The sequence below is a fragment of the Peromyscus eremicus genome, chromosome 19, assembly GCF_949786415.1.
Source record: "Peromyscus eremicus chromosome 19, PerEre_H2_v1, whole genome shotgun sequence".
NCBI lineage: Eukaryota > Metazoa > Chordata > Mammalia > Rodentia > Cricetidae > Peromyscus > Peromyscus eremicus.
Window position 1 is genome coordinate 75,922,693 of NC_081435.1, and position 15,480 is coordinate 75,938,172.

At 37.0% G+C, this 15,480-nt stretch overlaps 1 protein-coding gene across 1 annotated transcript in view; it reads left to right on the top strand.

Moving 5' to 3' along the window:
- Rttn (rotatin) overlaps positions 1-15,480 on the top strand; it is a 174,153-nt gene that overhangs the window by 82,681 nt on the left and 75,992 nt on the right. Inside the window, exons 30-32 of the mRNA XM_059246168.1 lie at positions 604-714; positions 4,497-4,655; positions 6,486-6,557. Of these exons, the coding sequence (XP_059102151.1) occupies positions 604-714; positions 4,497-4,655; positions 6,486-6,557 (342 nt within the window). The remainder of the gene's footprint in view (positions 1-603; positions 715-4,496; positions 4,656-6,485; positions 6,558-15,480) is intronic.

Below are 15,480 nucleotides of genomic sequence, written 5' to 3' on the forward strand. Positions count from 1 at the left end.
TGCCATTATCTGAGCTGTTGCTTGAAGAGGAATGTGCTGTGTCTAATACATTTCAAGCCTATGAGCTTGCTACATGTTATTTTTGACTTGTTAATAAGACAAGAAGAGTTGTTTATTTGGAGGTGGGTGCTGGAGAGATGACTCAGTGGTGAAAAGTGCTTGCTGTCTTTCCAGAGGACCTGAGTTTGGTTCTCAGCACCCACATTGAGCGACTCACAACCGCCTATATCTCCAGCTCCAAGGGATCGATACAAAGCTGTTCTCTAACCTGTGCAGGCAACTGCACACATGTGTGACACACACACAAAACATAAACAAAAGTAAAATCTTCAAGACAATAATTATTTGGGGTTACATTTTTTGGAAGTTATATATGTCTGAATTTATTTAAAATTTTATTTCGGTAGAAATCATTAACTAGAAAATGACATTGTTTGGCTAAATAAATCATGGGAGAAAAGCCTCTGTTGAAAGGGAAGCAAATATTTTTTATTTGCTTTATTTTGGCTAAAAATACATTCTTACTTTTTGGTCTTTAAAATTTTAGTTATTTTAAGTTCTCTAAACTTACTTGAAATACTCTGTCTTTGGTTTTCATTCTAGGATTGGCTGCCACTTTGGTTTTTGCCTTTGGGTAGTCAGAGTGAAGAACATGCTCCTACTCAGCAAGGGTTGGCCTGGCTAATTCCTTTATGGGTTGATCGAGACCCGGAGGTCAGTATAGAGGAATACCAAGTTTGTCAGGTCTAGATTGAAAAACAACTGAAACAAAACAGATATACTTATGTAATATTGTGGGTTGTTGTAATTGATACAGCTTATATTTTATTTAGCCTCTGTCTTCTCTCAGGCTGCCATAATGAAACACTGTTGACTGGGTTATTGCAGTAAGAGAACTTCTTGCCTTACAGATTTGTTGGCTGAACGTTCCAGCATAGTCATGCTCTGGAGAGAGCTCTCATTTTCACTGCCATACATATACCTGTCTTTGTGCAGAATGTCCACAGGCTTTTCACTGTATATGTGTCAGGAAGTCACTAGTCTGGTTGGGGGTAGGACCTCATTGTTAAGAGTTCATTTCATTTTAATTATCTTGAGGAAGCCCTATTTCTAAAAGGTCACATTGGAAATGAAAGCTTCCACTGAGATTTGGGGGGTAATTTTTCAACTTAGCTTTCCATCTCTCTTTCATTAAAACCCACATCCTTATCTTTTCAGATAAATACATTGATTTCTGTAAATAGATAAAAGACAAAACACCCTCCCCCCCAAAACAAAAACAATCTTAACCCACTGCAATATCAACTTTAAACTCTGAAGTCCAAAGTCTTGTGTGAGTATTATCTAAATCAAGAGTAGATGAGAATTCATATATTTCATCCTGAGGAAAGAATTTGTTCTCAGCTCTATTAGGGGCTGTGAAGCACAGAAATTATGTATCTACTGGATGGTAGAATAGTCATAAGGTCCTAGTCCCAACGGGGGAAGTAGGAGTGGGAGACATGAGGTTGCAAAGCAAGTGTACATGCTGGGGAAGCAAATTCCATTCGCCCTTATGGCACAAGCTCTTGTTTTATACTCTGGATCACAGGCCCAGCTGGAGGAATATTCTCAGCTCTAGCTTCCTACTACTCAGTGGGTAGCCTGACCTCTTCAGGCTGTCTCTCTGGACTCCAGCTGTGCTGTTGTGGCTAAGGATAGCATCACCATCCCTGAAAGACTGGACTGGGCCATCCTGGCCCAGTGGAATTAGAAAGGCAGCCATAGCATTAGAAACTGAGGAGAAAAGAGTGCTGCCTCCAAGCCTGAGGTAGGAGCGGCCGACCTGAAGATCTCTGATTACATTTGGTGTAGCTGGAGCTATCTCCAGTCCCACTCAGGCCCGAGTCTCTCAGACCAAGTAAACACACACAGACTTATATTAAACTTTATGGCTGTGGCAGGCTTCTTGCTATCTCGTTCTTATATCTTAAATTAACCCATTTCTATTAATCTATAAGTTGCCACGTGGCTTGTGGGCTTACCGGTACTTTACATTTTACTTCTCATGGCGGCGGCTGACAGCATCTCCTGACTCAGCCTTCCTGTTCCCAGAAATCTCCTCTCTGCTTGTCCCGCCTATACTATACTTGCTGCCTGGCTACTGGCCAATCAGCATTTTATTTATCAACCAAATCACAGCAACATATTCACAGCATACAGAGCGATCGATATCCACAGCAATTTGGGGCCGTTATTCTCTTTGAAGAATGATGACACATATTGCCTGTAGAATCCAAGCCCCACAATATTCCAGTCTTTCCAGTTCACTTTCCCATTCCCTGCCATTCACATTGGCACTGTCTTTGCTAATCCAGTCTCCTCTCCATTCTGGCTCCTGCTAAAATGTCTAAAGACTCATAATCTCGTCATGGAACAGTATTTAGCCATACCTCTGTGGTCTTTCCATAGCATGAGTTCTCATTTTGTACATAGTTAGCTGAGAATCTTCTCAATTGCCTATAATTGTTCTTTTTACATATGTATTGTTAATTCCTTATTCAAATCATGTTTCCTTTGCATTTTGCTATAAGCACTCAGGAGGAATTAATACACTCAGCACTTGGTTTAGAAATTTTTTCAGCTATGTGTACAGTTTCATTGCTCACAAAACACTTAACACTTGAACACAGTTGGATCACTTTTAATTTTATTTGTGTAAAGCAGCTTTACATTACTATAACAAATGCCAGAGTAAAACAACTTAAAAAGAAAGCTGAGGTGTACTTTGGCTCGGTTTTGAAAGTTTCAGTCCATGGACAGTCAGACTCGTTGCTTTGGATCCTGTAGCAGTGTCTGTGGGAGCTCATGGAGTAGCACAGCTGCTCCCCTTTTCGCAGCTGGGCAGCAGAGAGAGAAAAAGTGGAAGGGCCAGGATTCAATATTTATTTTTTGGGGGGCTTGCCATAATATGATTAGAAGACTTCTAACTGCCCCATCTTTAAACAGTTCTGTTTCCTGCCAGTGGTTCCATGGACTGGGGACCATACATTAACCCACAAGGCTTTGATGGTTACTTGTCCAAATCAAAGCACCATCTTTTAAGGACCACCTTTATTCCATACCATGTTTCTAATAACATGTTCTTATTTCTTTCTGATATTACACCATAGTTACCCTTGTGATTGATCTTCCTGGTATGAACTTCCAGTCTTTTAGACTCTAACCTGTTGTGTAGTTCAGAAGTCACTTCTATGTTTGTAGGTGTTTGTTTCAGTATAGCTTCTCTTGTTGGTAAAAATAATCTGTATTAATGTTCTCAGGCTGCTATAATAAATACCACAGAATGATTGCTTTAAAAATCAGCAAAGTCTTTTCTCATGTTTTTGGATGCGAGCAGTCCAAGATCCACAATTGGCTTCTTGGGAGGCTCCCTTCCCACTGCATGGATGGCTGCATTATTATTATGTGTTCATTTTTCCTTTTCTTGTTTCAGGCACATGGAGGAAGACATCTTATCTCTTTCTTTTAAGGCAGCTATCCCACTTCATTTTAAAAGCCTAGTAATACTTAAATGCCATTTATAACTAGTTTTAGCCATTTGTTCAGTGATATTGAGTAAGAAATGGTGGATCTTATTAAAAACCTTGATTTGTAGAAGTGTTATTTGATCTAAACTTGGTACAATTTTGGGAACTTTGCACTTAGACTTATTACTTGGCTATTTTATGGCTATGTTATTTTTATCCTGTTTGTCACTGAAAATGTATTTTTGCGTCAAAATTCAGAAATGCACCAAATTATTATTTAGATAGCAGATATGTTATGGCCAGCATTACTGTACCAAATTAAGTTTCTATGAATTATTTTTTCCTTTAACGTTTGAGAAAATACATGTTCTATAAAGAAATGTAATTCAGCTATATAATTTTGAAATAATGTGTTAAAAAGTTAAAACTATTTATTTGAAAAAGATATTAATAAAAATAGAAGAAAATAATGGTTTTTTTATGAATGAGGAATAAATAAAAATCATGTTCAGTAAATATGACCAAGTGTCCTGACTACTTTTCCTTAAAAAAATTGTAAATTATAATTACTTTAATGCTTACTTATAGTATTTAGTTTACCCTCATGTGACAATTGACTATAGTCTATACTTTTTTTTCAGGTCACTGATTTTTTTTCTAACCTTGATACAGAATTTCTGTAAAGCCAATTCATACACATGTAGGGCACACCTTCTGAGTGTCTTTAGAATGTAGGAATGTAAAGCCAATGCTGTATTCACACACATGTAATACACTGTTTCTATGTGTCCTTTAATATGTAGGAATGTAGAGCTAATGCCATACTCACAGACGTGTAGAACACCTTTTCTGAATGTCCTTTACAGCATAGGGATATAAAACCAGTGTCATATTCACTCAGTTCTAACACTTCTTTTGTACTAGAAGGATGACCTCATGCTAAGAAAGAGTATCCTTGGATTTGATTTCTCTGTCTTTACATGACAGGTGAGATTCACTTCACTGGGATTGGGATCAGCACTGACTACTATTGAAGGTGGCTGTGTGGCCTTGGCAAACAGTTGTCAGAATATTTCTGGTGGGCTCTGGGGAACCGTGGTGAACATTCTTCTGGATCAGTCAGAATGCAGTGTGGTGCGCCGGGAGGTATGTCTGTGTGAGCAGCCTACTCCCACCCTCTAGTCGGAAGTTTTACTGTGTCCTGCCGGCCTGCAGCCGCTTGGACAACACACAGAGGCTTTTATTACTTACAAACTACATGGAATTTCTCGCTGGCTAGTTCTTATATCTTAAATTAACCCATTTCTGTTAATCTATGTTTTGCCACGTGTTCTGTGGCTTACCAGTCTGCTGGCACGTTGTTCCTCCCATGGCAGCTGCCGTCTCTCTCTGCTTTCTTCCTGCTTGGATTTCCCGTCATAGGCCAATGCAGCTTGATTTATCAACCAATCAGAGCAACACATATTCATGCATACAGAAAGACATCCACAGCACACCCGCTTGGTGTCACGGGAGTCTATTGCAGTGTCTATAAGCCTCACTTGACTTCTTGTTTATCAGGGAAGACTGAGCAAAAACCATTATTTATTTTGCTTACAAAAAATTTAAATGAAAAGTTGCTAATTTATAGTAAAAATGCAAGTCATTTATTCTGATAAAATTAAGGCAGAATGTTTCAAACTTTTGCATTAAATATTTTGTATATATATATATATATATATATATATATATATATATATGCACATATGCTTGTGCATTCACATGCTCTACTGTGGAGGTCAGAGGACAACTTACCAGAGCCAGTCCTCTCCTTCCATCATGTGGGTTCTGGGGGTAGAATTCAGTGTTGACAGCAAGTGCTTTTACCAGATGAGCCATTTGCTGATATATTTTAATGTGAACTTTTATATCACACACTGAAAAGTAATTCACAGAAAACAGTTGTTTTACTCAGTACATATAAGTATTAGTGTTTATAAACCTTTAATAATAATATTTTCAAAACAGCATTTCACAATAAATGTCAATAATATTTGAGAAGAAAATAAACCAATTTAATTCGTGTTTTAAAAATTATTTACTTATGTCATTTATTTGTGCATGTGTGTGCCTGTGAAGGCCAGAGGACAATCTCCAGAGTCAGTTCTCTTGTGGGTTCTAAGGATCAAACCCATTCTACTACAGCTGCCTCTCCATTGAGCCATCTTGCCAGCTCCAATTGGTGGTTTCTGTCAAAGTGATGATTCACACTAGTAGCTTTAAAAAGGACAAGCAAATAGTTCTCAATGGTTTCTGAAGAAAACAGCAGTTCCTGGCCTACCACTAACCAATACTTAGTAGCTAACGTATAAAGCCAGTTTTCTTATTAGTCTGTCATAATTTCAAGTGATTATTCTTACATTTATGGATTTTTTTTGCTTCATTAATTTTAAACTTTTAAAACTGACTTCCAGTGAAGATGGATGGAAGTTTTACTCTTGAATTCCCCAAATTCTTGTTATTCTCTGAGAAGAATTGTACCATAATTTTCATTAAATGAAAATCAGTTCTTATATTTGTACGATTATTTTATTCTGTCATCGTGTATTCTGATAGGTAAAGCTGGACATTTGTGCTTTAAGAAGACTTTATATGAGAAAGGAGGAGATTGAGGAGGGAGAGGACAAATGTTTGCTATCTGTATGTAACCCTACAAAGGGATGTTAAAGCAATTGTGTGTTTTTTAAATGCTTCTAGAATGTTTTATACTAATAATTTTTTTGTACAAAACTAACTTTTGAAATAGTAAAAAATGCACTTTCTAATGAAATGTTCCATAGTTTGCTCATCATCTAATTTGCTCATCAGCTAATAAGAAATGTGGTTATGAGATCTTATGAGGATCTTTCAGCGTGTATAACTGACCAGCTGCAACCTCTGTTATTTCAGAGATGACAACAAGATGGCAGCATTGACATTTGTGTTTTTAATTTTCAGGCTGCATTTATTCTTCAGAATCTCCTTGTAGTTCCAATGCCTTCAGAAGTTATAAAGAATTATACTTGGCAGGTGGGTATAAACAGTTATCAACCTAGCAAATATTTTATATTAATTAGTTTTAAATTTTCAGCATATGTATGCAGCTATCCATTTGTGTCTGTGTGTTTCATGTTTGTGGACTGAAGCAACTAGGAGTCAAAAATATTCAAGAAAAAGTAATTGTACTGAACAATTATAGTCTTTTTTCTCTAATCATTCTCCTTAAACAGTATTGTATGACAACCACATACAATAGCAATCAGGCATTGTGACTTAGAGAGCTTTTAGATTACACACAGGATATGCATAGATAATATACAAATGCCACCCTGTTTATATAAGGAATATCTCTGTCTACAGACTTTGGTATTTGTGAGAGTCTAAGAATCAGTCTGTTGTTGATACCAAGAAATGGCTAAACTTTATTACTTAAAAAACTGTGTGTATGGTAGCAAGTACTTCTTCACTAGAAGGTAGGAATTGTCTGATTCTTTTTCACATTTACACATTCTCCTGAGCTAGTGAAATGGCCAGGAAAGGGGGAAGAAGAGAACTGGTTCTGTAAAGTTCATGACCTCCACACACATGCTGTGCTACACGTATAACCCCCCCCACACACACTGGATTTACTTATTTTAGAATGTATGTGACTGTTTTGCCTTCGTGAATGTGTCAGAACCACATGCATGCCTGGTACCCACAGAGGTAAGAAGAGGTGACCGATCCCTTGGAACTGGAATTACAGATGGTCATGAGCCACCATGCAGGTGCAGTCAACTGAACCCTGTTCTTTAAGAGTAAAAAGTGCTCTCTTTTTTTTTTTTAATTTTAATTTTTATTTTGCACTACAATTCAGTTCTACATATCAGCCACAGATTCCCTTGTTCTCCTCCCTCCCACCCCCCTCACCTTCCCCCTAGCCTATCCCCCATTCCCACCTCCTCCAGGGCAAAGCCTCTCCTGAGGACTGAGATCAACCTGGTAGACTCAGTCCAGGCAGGTCTAGTCCCCTCCTCCCAGGCCGAACCAAGCAACCCTGCATAGGCCCCAGGTTTCAGACAGCCGACTCATGCAATGAGCACAGGACCCGGTCCTGGTGCCTGGATGCCTCCCAAACAGATCAAGCTAATCAACTGTCTCATTTATCCAGAGGGCCTGATCCAATTGGTGGCCCCTCAGCCATTGGTTCATAGTTCATGTGTTTCCATTTGTTTGGCTATTTGTCTGTGCTTTATCCAACCTTGGTCTCGACAATTCTCGCTCATATAAACCCTCCTCATTCTTGCTAATTGGACTCCCAGAGCTCCACCCGGAGCCTAGCCATGGATCTCTGCATCCAGATCCCTCAGTCATTGGATGGGGTTTCTAGCATGACAATTAGGGTGTTTGGCCATCCCATCACCAGAGTAGGTCAGTTCGGGCTGTCTCTCGACCATTGCCAGTGGTCTGTTGTGGGGGTAAAAAGTGCTCTTAATCACTGAACCATCTCTCCAGCCTCCAATAAAACATTTTATTTCTACCATCTATCTATCTATCTATCTATCTATCTATCTATCTATCTATCTATCTATCTATCTATCTGTCTGCCTATCTATCTATCTGGAGTCAAGGCCTCACCATGTAGCCTCTGCAGACTTGGAACTCACTATGTAGACCAGATTGAGCTCAAACTCAGCAGAGATCTTCTGCCTCCCAGAGCTGGGATTAAAGACATGTGCCACCATAGCCAGCCTGATAAACATTAAAAAAAAGAGAAAAATCTCTTTTCTGTAGTGGTTAATACTTTCAGAATTAGTAATGATTAGCATGAAATATGCTAGGTACTTTTCTAGAAGCTTCATGTGTATTCACTAGCTTAATTTTTGGTGCTGTGAACTATTTTTCTTCTTGTATAGTTTAGAAGTTTTAGCATAAAGAATTGAAGTAGCCACATAGTTAGTTAGTGGTACATCTTTGCTGTGAGTACAGATAGTCTCTTTCTTGTCCACATCATTAAATTGGTTCTATAATTTAATAATAAATAGAATTGGTTGTATTTACAAATGCAAGCGTAATGTGGTGAAGTTTATTAGGGTACACATATCTCGCCACACATTAAATTTCTTTTTCTTTTGCTGAGTTAGTGTACAGTTGGGGATTTGATTTATCTCTTTTTCTTTATATTGGGCAAGTCACTAAATAGTTAACATTTAAGTAGATAATTTGGAGAATATGAAAATGCTCTCATTGTAAGCATAAGATGTGTTTTTTATCATTTTATCCTCATCCTCATCTTATGATTGTATGCTTATAATAATGTTATATAGTACTTTCCAGGATCCTCTATAAATCTGTTTATTTTTGTTTCCATTGGAATATACTAATTGTTATTGAATCAAGCTGAGCTTGCAAAAGGCAGGCTTAAGTATGTCACCTGATGCATGATCCTGCTGGCATTAATCTCCCAGGTTGTTTACTTCTTCAGACTTTACAAAGCCAAGTTTGTGGTGCTGGTGCTATAAGTCATCTAGTAAGTGTGTGTGTGTGTGTGTGTGTGTGTGTGTGTGTGTGTGTGTGCACCAGTGTGGTTTGAGAGGTCGAAAGACAGCTTTGTGTACTTTATTTTCTCCTTCCTCTTTTATGGGTTCCAGGGATGGAACTCGGGTCATTCAGGCTTGTACAGCAAGTGATTTACCCTCTGAGTCATCCCGCCATCCCCCAAATATAGTTCTAAAAATATTTTTACTAACCAATATAGTCTTCTCTTCTCTTCTCTGAAAGACACTAGTATTTTATGTTTTTACTATTAAATTGGGTTCATATTACTTTTACTGTATTGCCTCATTTCTTACCATTACATAGAATATTTGTTTCTGAAGGTTAGGGCCATAGTTTATTATTATTTCTTTCTATTTTCTTTTCTTATGGCTCTGGGGATGGAACCCAAGGACTTGCTGATGCTAGGCAGCAAGTACTCTACCACTGATATGTTTTATATTTTGAAAAATGTTCTACCAATTTCCACTGGAGAGTAGATTGGTATTGCCTTATATAAGTGAAGTCTTTGTTTTGTATCATAATATCTCACTCTTTTTGTGTGGACGCAGAAATATGCTGGGGATGGATTGATCTTAAAGAGTATTATTTTTTATATGTGTTTTAACTAGTCTGTGTTATGGTTATTTTTGTTTTTCAACTTGAGATAACCAGGAAGGGGGATCCTCAGTTGAGGAATTGCCTCCATCCAGATGGCCTGTAAGTGTGTGGGGGTAGGTGGGTGGTGGGTGGGTGCATTTTCCTGATTGCTAAATTATAGAGGAGGGCCTAGCCCATGGTGGGCAGGTGGTTCTGGGTTGTATAAGGAAGTAAGCTGAACAAAATCAGGAATTAAGCCAGCAGGTGATCTCATGGTCTCGGCTTCACTTCCTGCCTTGAGTTTAGTTTCCCTCCAGAATGGACTATATAACCCATAAGCCAAATACATCATTTCGTCCCCAGGTTGGTCTTTTTTTTTTTTTTTTTTTTGGCCATGGTGTCTATCACAGAAGCAGAAACCAAATTGTTTACCTGGTATTTTTTTAATTTTTGTGAACTTTTTGAGAATCACACACATACTGCTGCTATTTCCCTTAACACTGAATGATGAATTTCCTAAAAAGAAGGACATTCTCTTACATGATAATAATAATCCTCAAGTTTTTCTAGTGTGTTAGGCAGTTCTCCCAAGAATCTTCTGTAAACTTAGTTTATTTTTATATTTTCATCAAATGCATCCTACCAGTTAACTGAATCAAGGAGCTGCTGAAGGGCAGATTTCAGGGTGTTACCTGACGCATTACCCTACATCTCCTGGATCATCCCACTTCTTTTCTTTATGGAGAAAGGAAATCCAGTCTTGTTTCAAACTTAGAAATATATTTTTTTTCATTTAGTTGTTTTCATTTGAAATTTTTTCTAATTCTTCAACATTTATAACACATTTGAAGAATACATGTGATCCAGCTTCTGTAATGTCTCTCAGCTATTATTCTTAACTGTTTCCTTATGATTGAATTTGGATTATTCAGTTTTGGCATAAAAGTCATAGAAATGATATACTCAGATTTATTTGTTTTTTTCTATTATTTTGGTTATATCAATTGATTACTTGATTATTTCCTGTTTTCTTCATTTTTACTGTTAGGAATATTTTGACACTTTGTCAGTATGTTTCTTATCAAACTTCCTTTGCTAATTTTAATTTCCTTGTCTGAAGCAATCATAGGACATTTACTAATGATTTTGTAATTATGTCATTTCTTTCTGTATTCATTACATTCCACTCTAACAAAGAGCTTTCCTTTTCTTTCCTGCTCTTTATTTGTTCACTTATTTGTTTACTTTTGTACAGACTCAAGGGCTCTTAGTTTGCTTCACAAATTGCTACCTGTGTCTCTTTATTTAGTTGATCAGATTACTCTACATTGGCAAAGAGTGTCCTTGATGATGACTCTTGTGTCCTTTAAACTTGTCTTTAGGAAGCTTTGAACATTGCCTTTATTTCTGGTGCAGAAAGGTATTGTCCTATAGTTCTCTGGCCCCAGCCTGGAATCAGGAGTTTGCCCAAAGGGCTCTGATTACTTTTCAGTAATTGAAGTATGTATGGGGGCTGGAGAGATGGCTCAGTGGTTAAGAACACTTGCTGCTTTTCCAGAAGACTCAGAATCCCAGCTCATACATGACAGCTCACAACCATCTGTAACTTCCATTCCAGGGAATCTGATGTCTTCTGGCTTCTGTAGGCATCAGACATGCATGTGGTGCACAGACATATAGGATGGCAAAGCACCCATACACATTAAAAAAATTTTTTTAAAGGAGTCATATGTATTCATGTATTATTTTGGGCTTTTCCTTTTTTTTTTTTTTTTCTTGAGGCAGGGTCTGTAACCCAGGCTGAATTCAAACTTCTCTGTAATGAGGATGGCCCTCTGATCTTGCCTTCACCTATCTCGTATGGGATTATAGGCATGCACTATCTACCATTTCCAGTTTGTATGGTACCAGGGTCGTGTGCATGTTAGCCAAACACTCTACCAACCAAGCTATATTTCCAACCCTAAAATTTTTAAAAATGAAGTGTGGCATCTGGATGGCTCACTGTTCTTGATTTATCTTGCTTCTGTATCCTGTTAGCACATAGAGCTAATAACCCTCTGTGCACACACTTGTTAATTTGTGTATGTGTTTTTGATAAAGAGAAGCACTTATTACTATCTACTATTAATTGTAAATTAGTCATGTATATGAGTATGTTTCATACTTGCTGTGGTTAATATACATATTTTTCATCTTTTACTGTATACATCATGAAGCACCTTCAATGTTCCATAAAATATTTCTTGGTGAAATCATCTTAATGCTGCTATAATTTATGTGCCTTTATAGATTTCTAATGTATTTAGTATCTTTTTTATAGTCTTTGGATTATATTATAGTAATTTCTATGTGTTACCAAACTAATTCCACTTTAAAATTCTTCTTACATATAATTTTTTGCTTCTAGTTCCATTTCTATCATATGTAAAAAGTCTATTCACACAGTGACTATATGAGTAAAATATGTGTCTTCCAACTGATATTTAGTTTATTTCCTTCAGAGCTATGTTTTCAAGTTATTTGGAGAGTTCTAAGATAATTAATCTGCACTTTTTTTTGCAATTATGTTTATAATTGGCGCCTGATAACTTAAGAGTTGCTTTTTCTGGGGTTGGAGATTTAGCTCAGTGGTAGTGCACTTGCCTAGCAAGCACAAGGCTCTGAGTTTGGTCCTCAGCTCCAAAAAAAAAAAAAAAAAAAAAAAAAAAGAGTTGCTTTTTCTTCATGCACTGCCATTCTGAGCTCTCCCTGAAATTCAGCAGGTGTTCTGTGAGGTCCAATGCTCAGTTCACCTTCTCAGGGACAAGGGTGATAAGAACACAGAAATCTTGAGATAGAGCTATGAGACCATGTGAATTTCCTAACAGTGCCAAAAGACACTGATTACAATTGAATCTGTGGAAGAAAGCCAGTAAAAGTCTCTATTATCCTGGCCCTTGTACCATTTATCCTCAGTGGAAAGCCTAAGTCAGACCTTTTGTGCATATGCTTGGCATGGCAACATTGCTGATAATACCCTCACCACTAAGAAGCTTTGCCATTAGAAAATAGGGATTCACCTAATCGCTTAGTTAAAATCAGTCAACTGAAAATAAATGATGATGTCTAATACACATGAATTTCCATTCATGTGTATTAGATTTGATTTTCTTTTGAAGATTTAAAAGTGGTTTTAAGGGGTTGGAGAGCTGGCTCAGCAGTTGAAAGCACTTGTTGCTCTTCCAGAGGACCTGAGTTCACTTCCCAGCACTAGCATCAGGCAGCTGACAACTGCCTAGATCTCTTGTTCCAGGGAATCCAATACTTTCTTCTGGCCTGCATGGGTACCCACACATACATGACATAATGCATACAGAAACACACATAGAGACACATAAATAAAAATGAATCCTGTAAAATGTTTTTAATGCAGTAATTGTTTACATTTTTAGAAGTGATGGTTGTGTCAAGTAACAATATCCATAGTTATAGAAAGCAATAGAATATATAATGATATTCAGAATATTAATGATATGTATAATATTCACAGATATTATACTAGTCCCATTCACAGACATTTTTATCTCTGAATTTACTTCTTTAGGAGCCTATCATATGTTTCCAAATGATATATTTCCAATATTGTGTTTATTCCTCGGACACTTGCGTGTGTATTTAGTTCCTGTGTGACTCCCTGTAGACACTGTTAACTTTTCACATCTGTGACCACCCTTGCTCTTGTTGACCTTGTTGCCTCTTATCCTGCAGGGAACCATTTAGAAGACAGGCACTCTATGCCTTAGATGTCATATTAGTGTCCTTACTTCTGATGGTCACCATTGCCAGATTTATTTAAACCTTTGCTTTGTGAGGCTTGATGGTATTTACATTCTTACCTGACTTTTGTCTGCAGATTGATTCTAAACATTGGAAATTACTAATTCACTAGAGACATTAAGTGATTTCTGTTTAAAATTCCTTATCTACCCTTTCCTGGCTGACCCATCTAGTGCTCAGTTCCTTATTTATGTGTATAAATATGCTCAGAATTTAAAAAAATAGATTTATGTGACATAACTCTTCTCTTTGGAAGGCCTGTTTGTTTTTCCTGCATTGTAAGTTCATGTCACAACTCAAAATTTTCTACTCATAATCTTCTTTCCTCTTTGTTAGAACTACCTTTCCTGGTAACCATCCCTAAAATGATCATAATCTTATCTACCTTGTGAGTTCTAGCATATTTAAAACTGTCTTTAAAGCTTTACTGGATTGGCTATTTACTGTGTACTAAGTTGAAAACCAATCTTCCTAAGAATTTTACCCCATAGTCTTCCAGCATCTTCTGGCATCCAGGGCTGTTGACACTTTCTTTATCCTTGACCTTTTACTCTTCATTATCTTTTTATTCATGATTTTCTAGAACTTTATCTTAATTTTTTTTCACTGAATACTCACTTAGCTCTTTACTTGAAGGCTTGGCTCTTCTATACTTTGTGACTTTTCACAATTTCTTTATTATTTTTTTTAAATGACTTTTTCCTTTTTCTGTGTTATGGTTTTGATCTTAAATGTCCCCAAGGACTGTGTGCTAATAGTGTGGTGCTCAGTGGATGACACTATGGAACAGTGGTAGTGCTGAGAGCTGGGGCTTCACTGTAGGAAGTCTCTGGGGGACATGCCTTTGAGAGGTACATTTATTGTCCATAGTATACTTACCTTTTCTTGCTCTACTGATTCCTGGCTGCTATGAGGTGGTCAGTGCTCAGCTGATGACCATGGTGGTCATGCCCTTCTTTTATGATGTTTCTGCTTAGACACAGACCTAAACTCAATGGAGCTATCCACCTAAAGACGAAGCCTCTGAAATCATGAACCAACATGAACTTTTTTCTTCTTTGAACTTGACTTATGTATAGTCAGTGTTGAAAAACTGGTTGACACTGCTATGTTTTATGTTTCCAGAAATGAATCCCATAATGGGCCTCTTGGGTTGATTTTCCCTGACCTCTATGTCATAACTAGATTTACACTTTTTGAGATATTAGTTTTTTTGTGCCTATGTCTCTACTATGATGTCTTCTGTTATCTTTGTTTTAAAATCTAGCTTATCTTCTTTGAAAGACTAGAAAATCAAAGTTTTAAAAATTATTAAATAAAGATAAGTATAATTTGGTTAGATTATCTTTATAATTTTATAGTTCAGAGAATAATCATTAGAATTGTTATAGATAGCACTTATTACTTCTCACTGCTTTTAAAGATAGAAAAGTGGGACCTCAGAAGATAGTGGGTTTGTAACCTGTCTTTCTAATCGTTCCCATTGTCCATCCAAAAGGCCTTTGATGGGTTAAGGGCTCAGTAGATCTAACTTGTGAAGTGCTCTGAATAGTTGTTTTTGTTGTTTTCATGGTTTATAAAATTTATATTTCATTATCTGTTCTCAGTAAATATTTATGAATTTAGGACTCTGGCTGTGATAGAGGAGACAATTACATAGACACAATTTATAAAATGAATTAAATAATTTTACATGATTAGTATATTGCAAAGTAAAATTAATCATCACTAGGAAATATAGAAATATAGAAAAATAGAAATTTTATGTTAATTGAGGGATTTTGTTTTATTGACTGAGTTTGTTAAGTAGCCGAGTGAAGTTGGAACTAACCTTTGAGAGCTGTTTCGTTTGTGTTCCTTTGTTTTTAGTGCCAGGGGTCAAATGCAGGGCTTCCAGTATGGCAGGTAAATGCTTTATTGCTGAGCCGCACCCCCTAACCTGCCTTAACAAAACCAGTTTTCATTTAGGTTGGTAATTCTTGCTCTGGGTAATAGAGGATTTGCCTCGTGATGTTTTGGT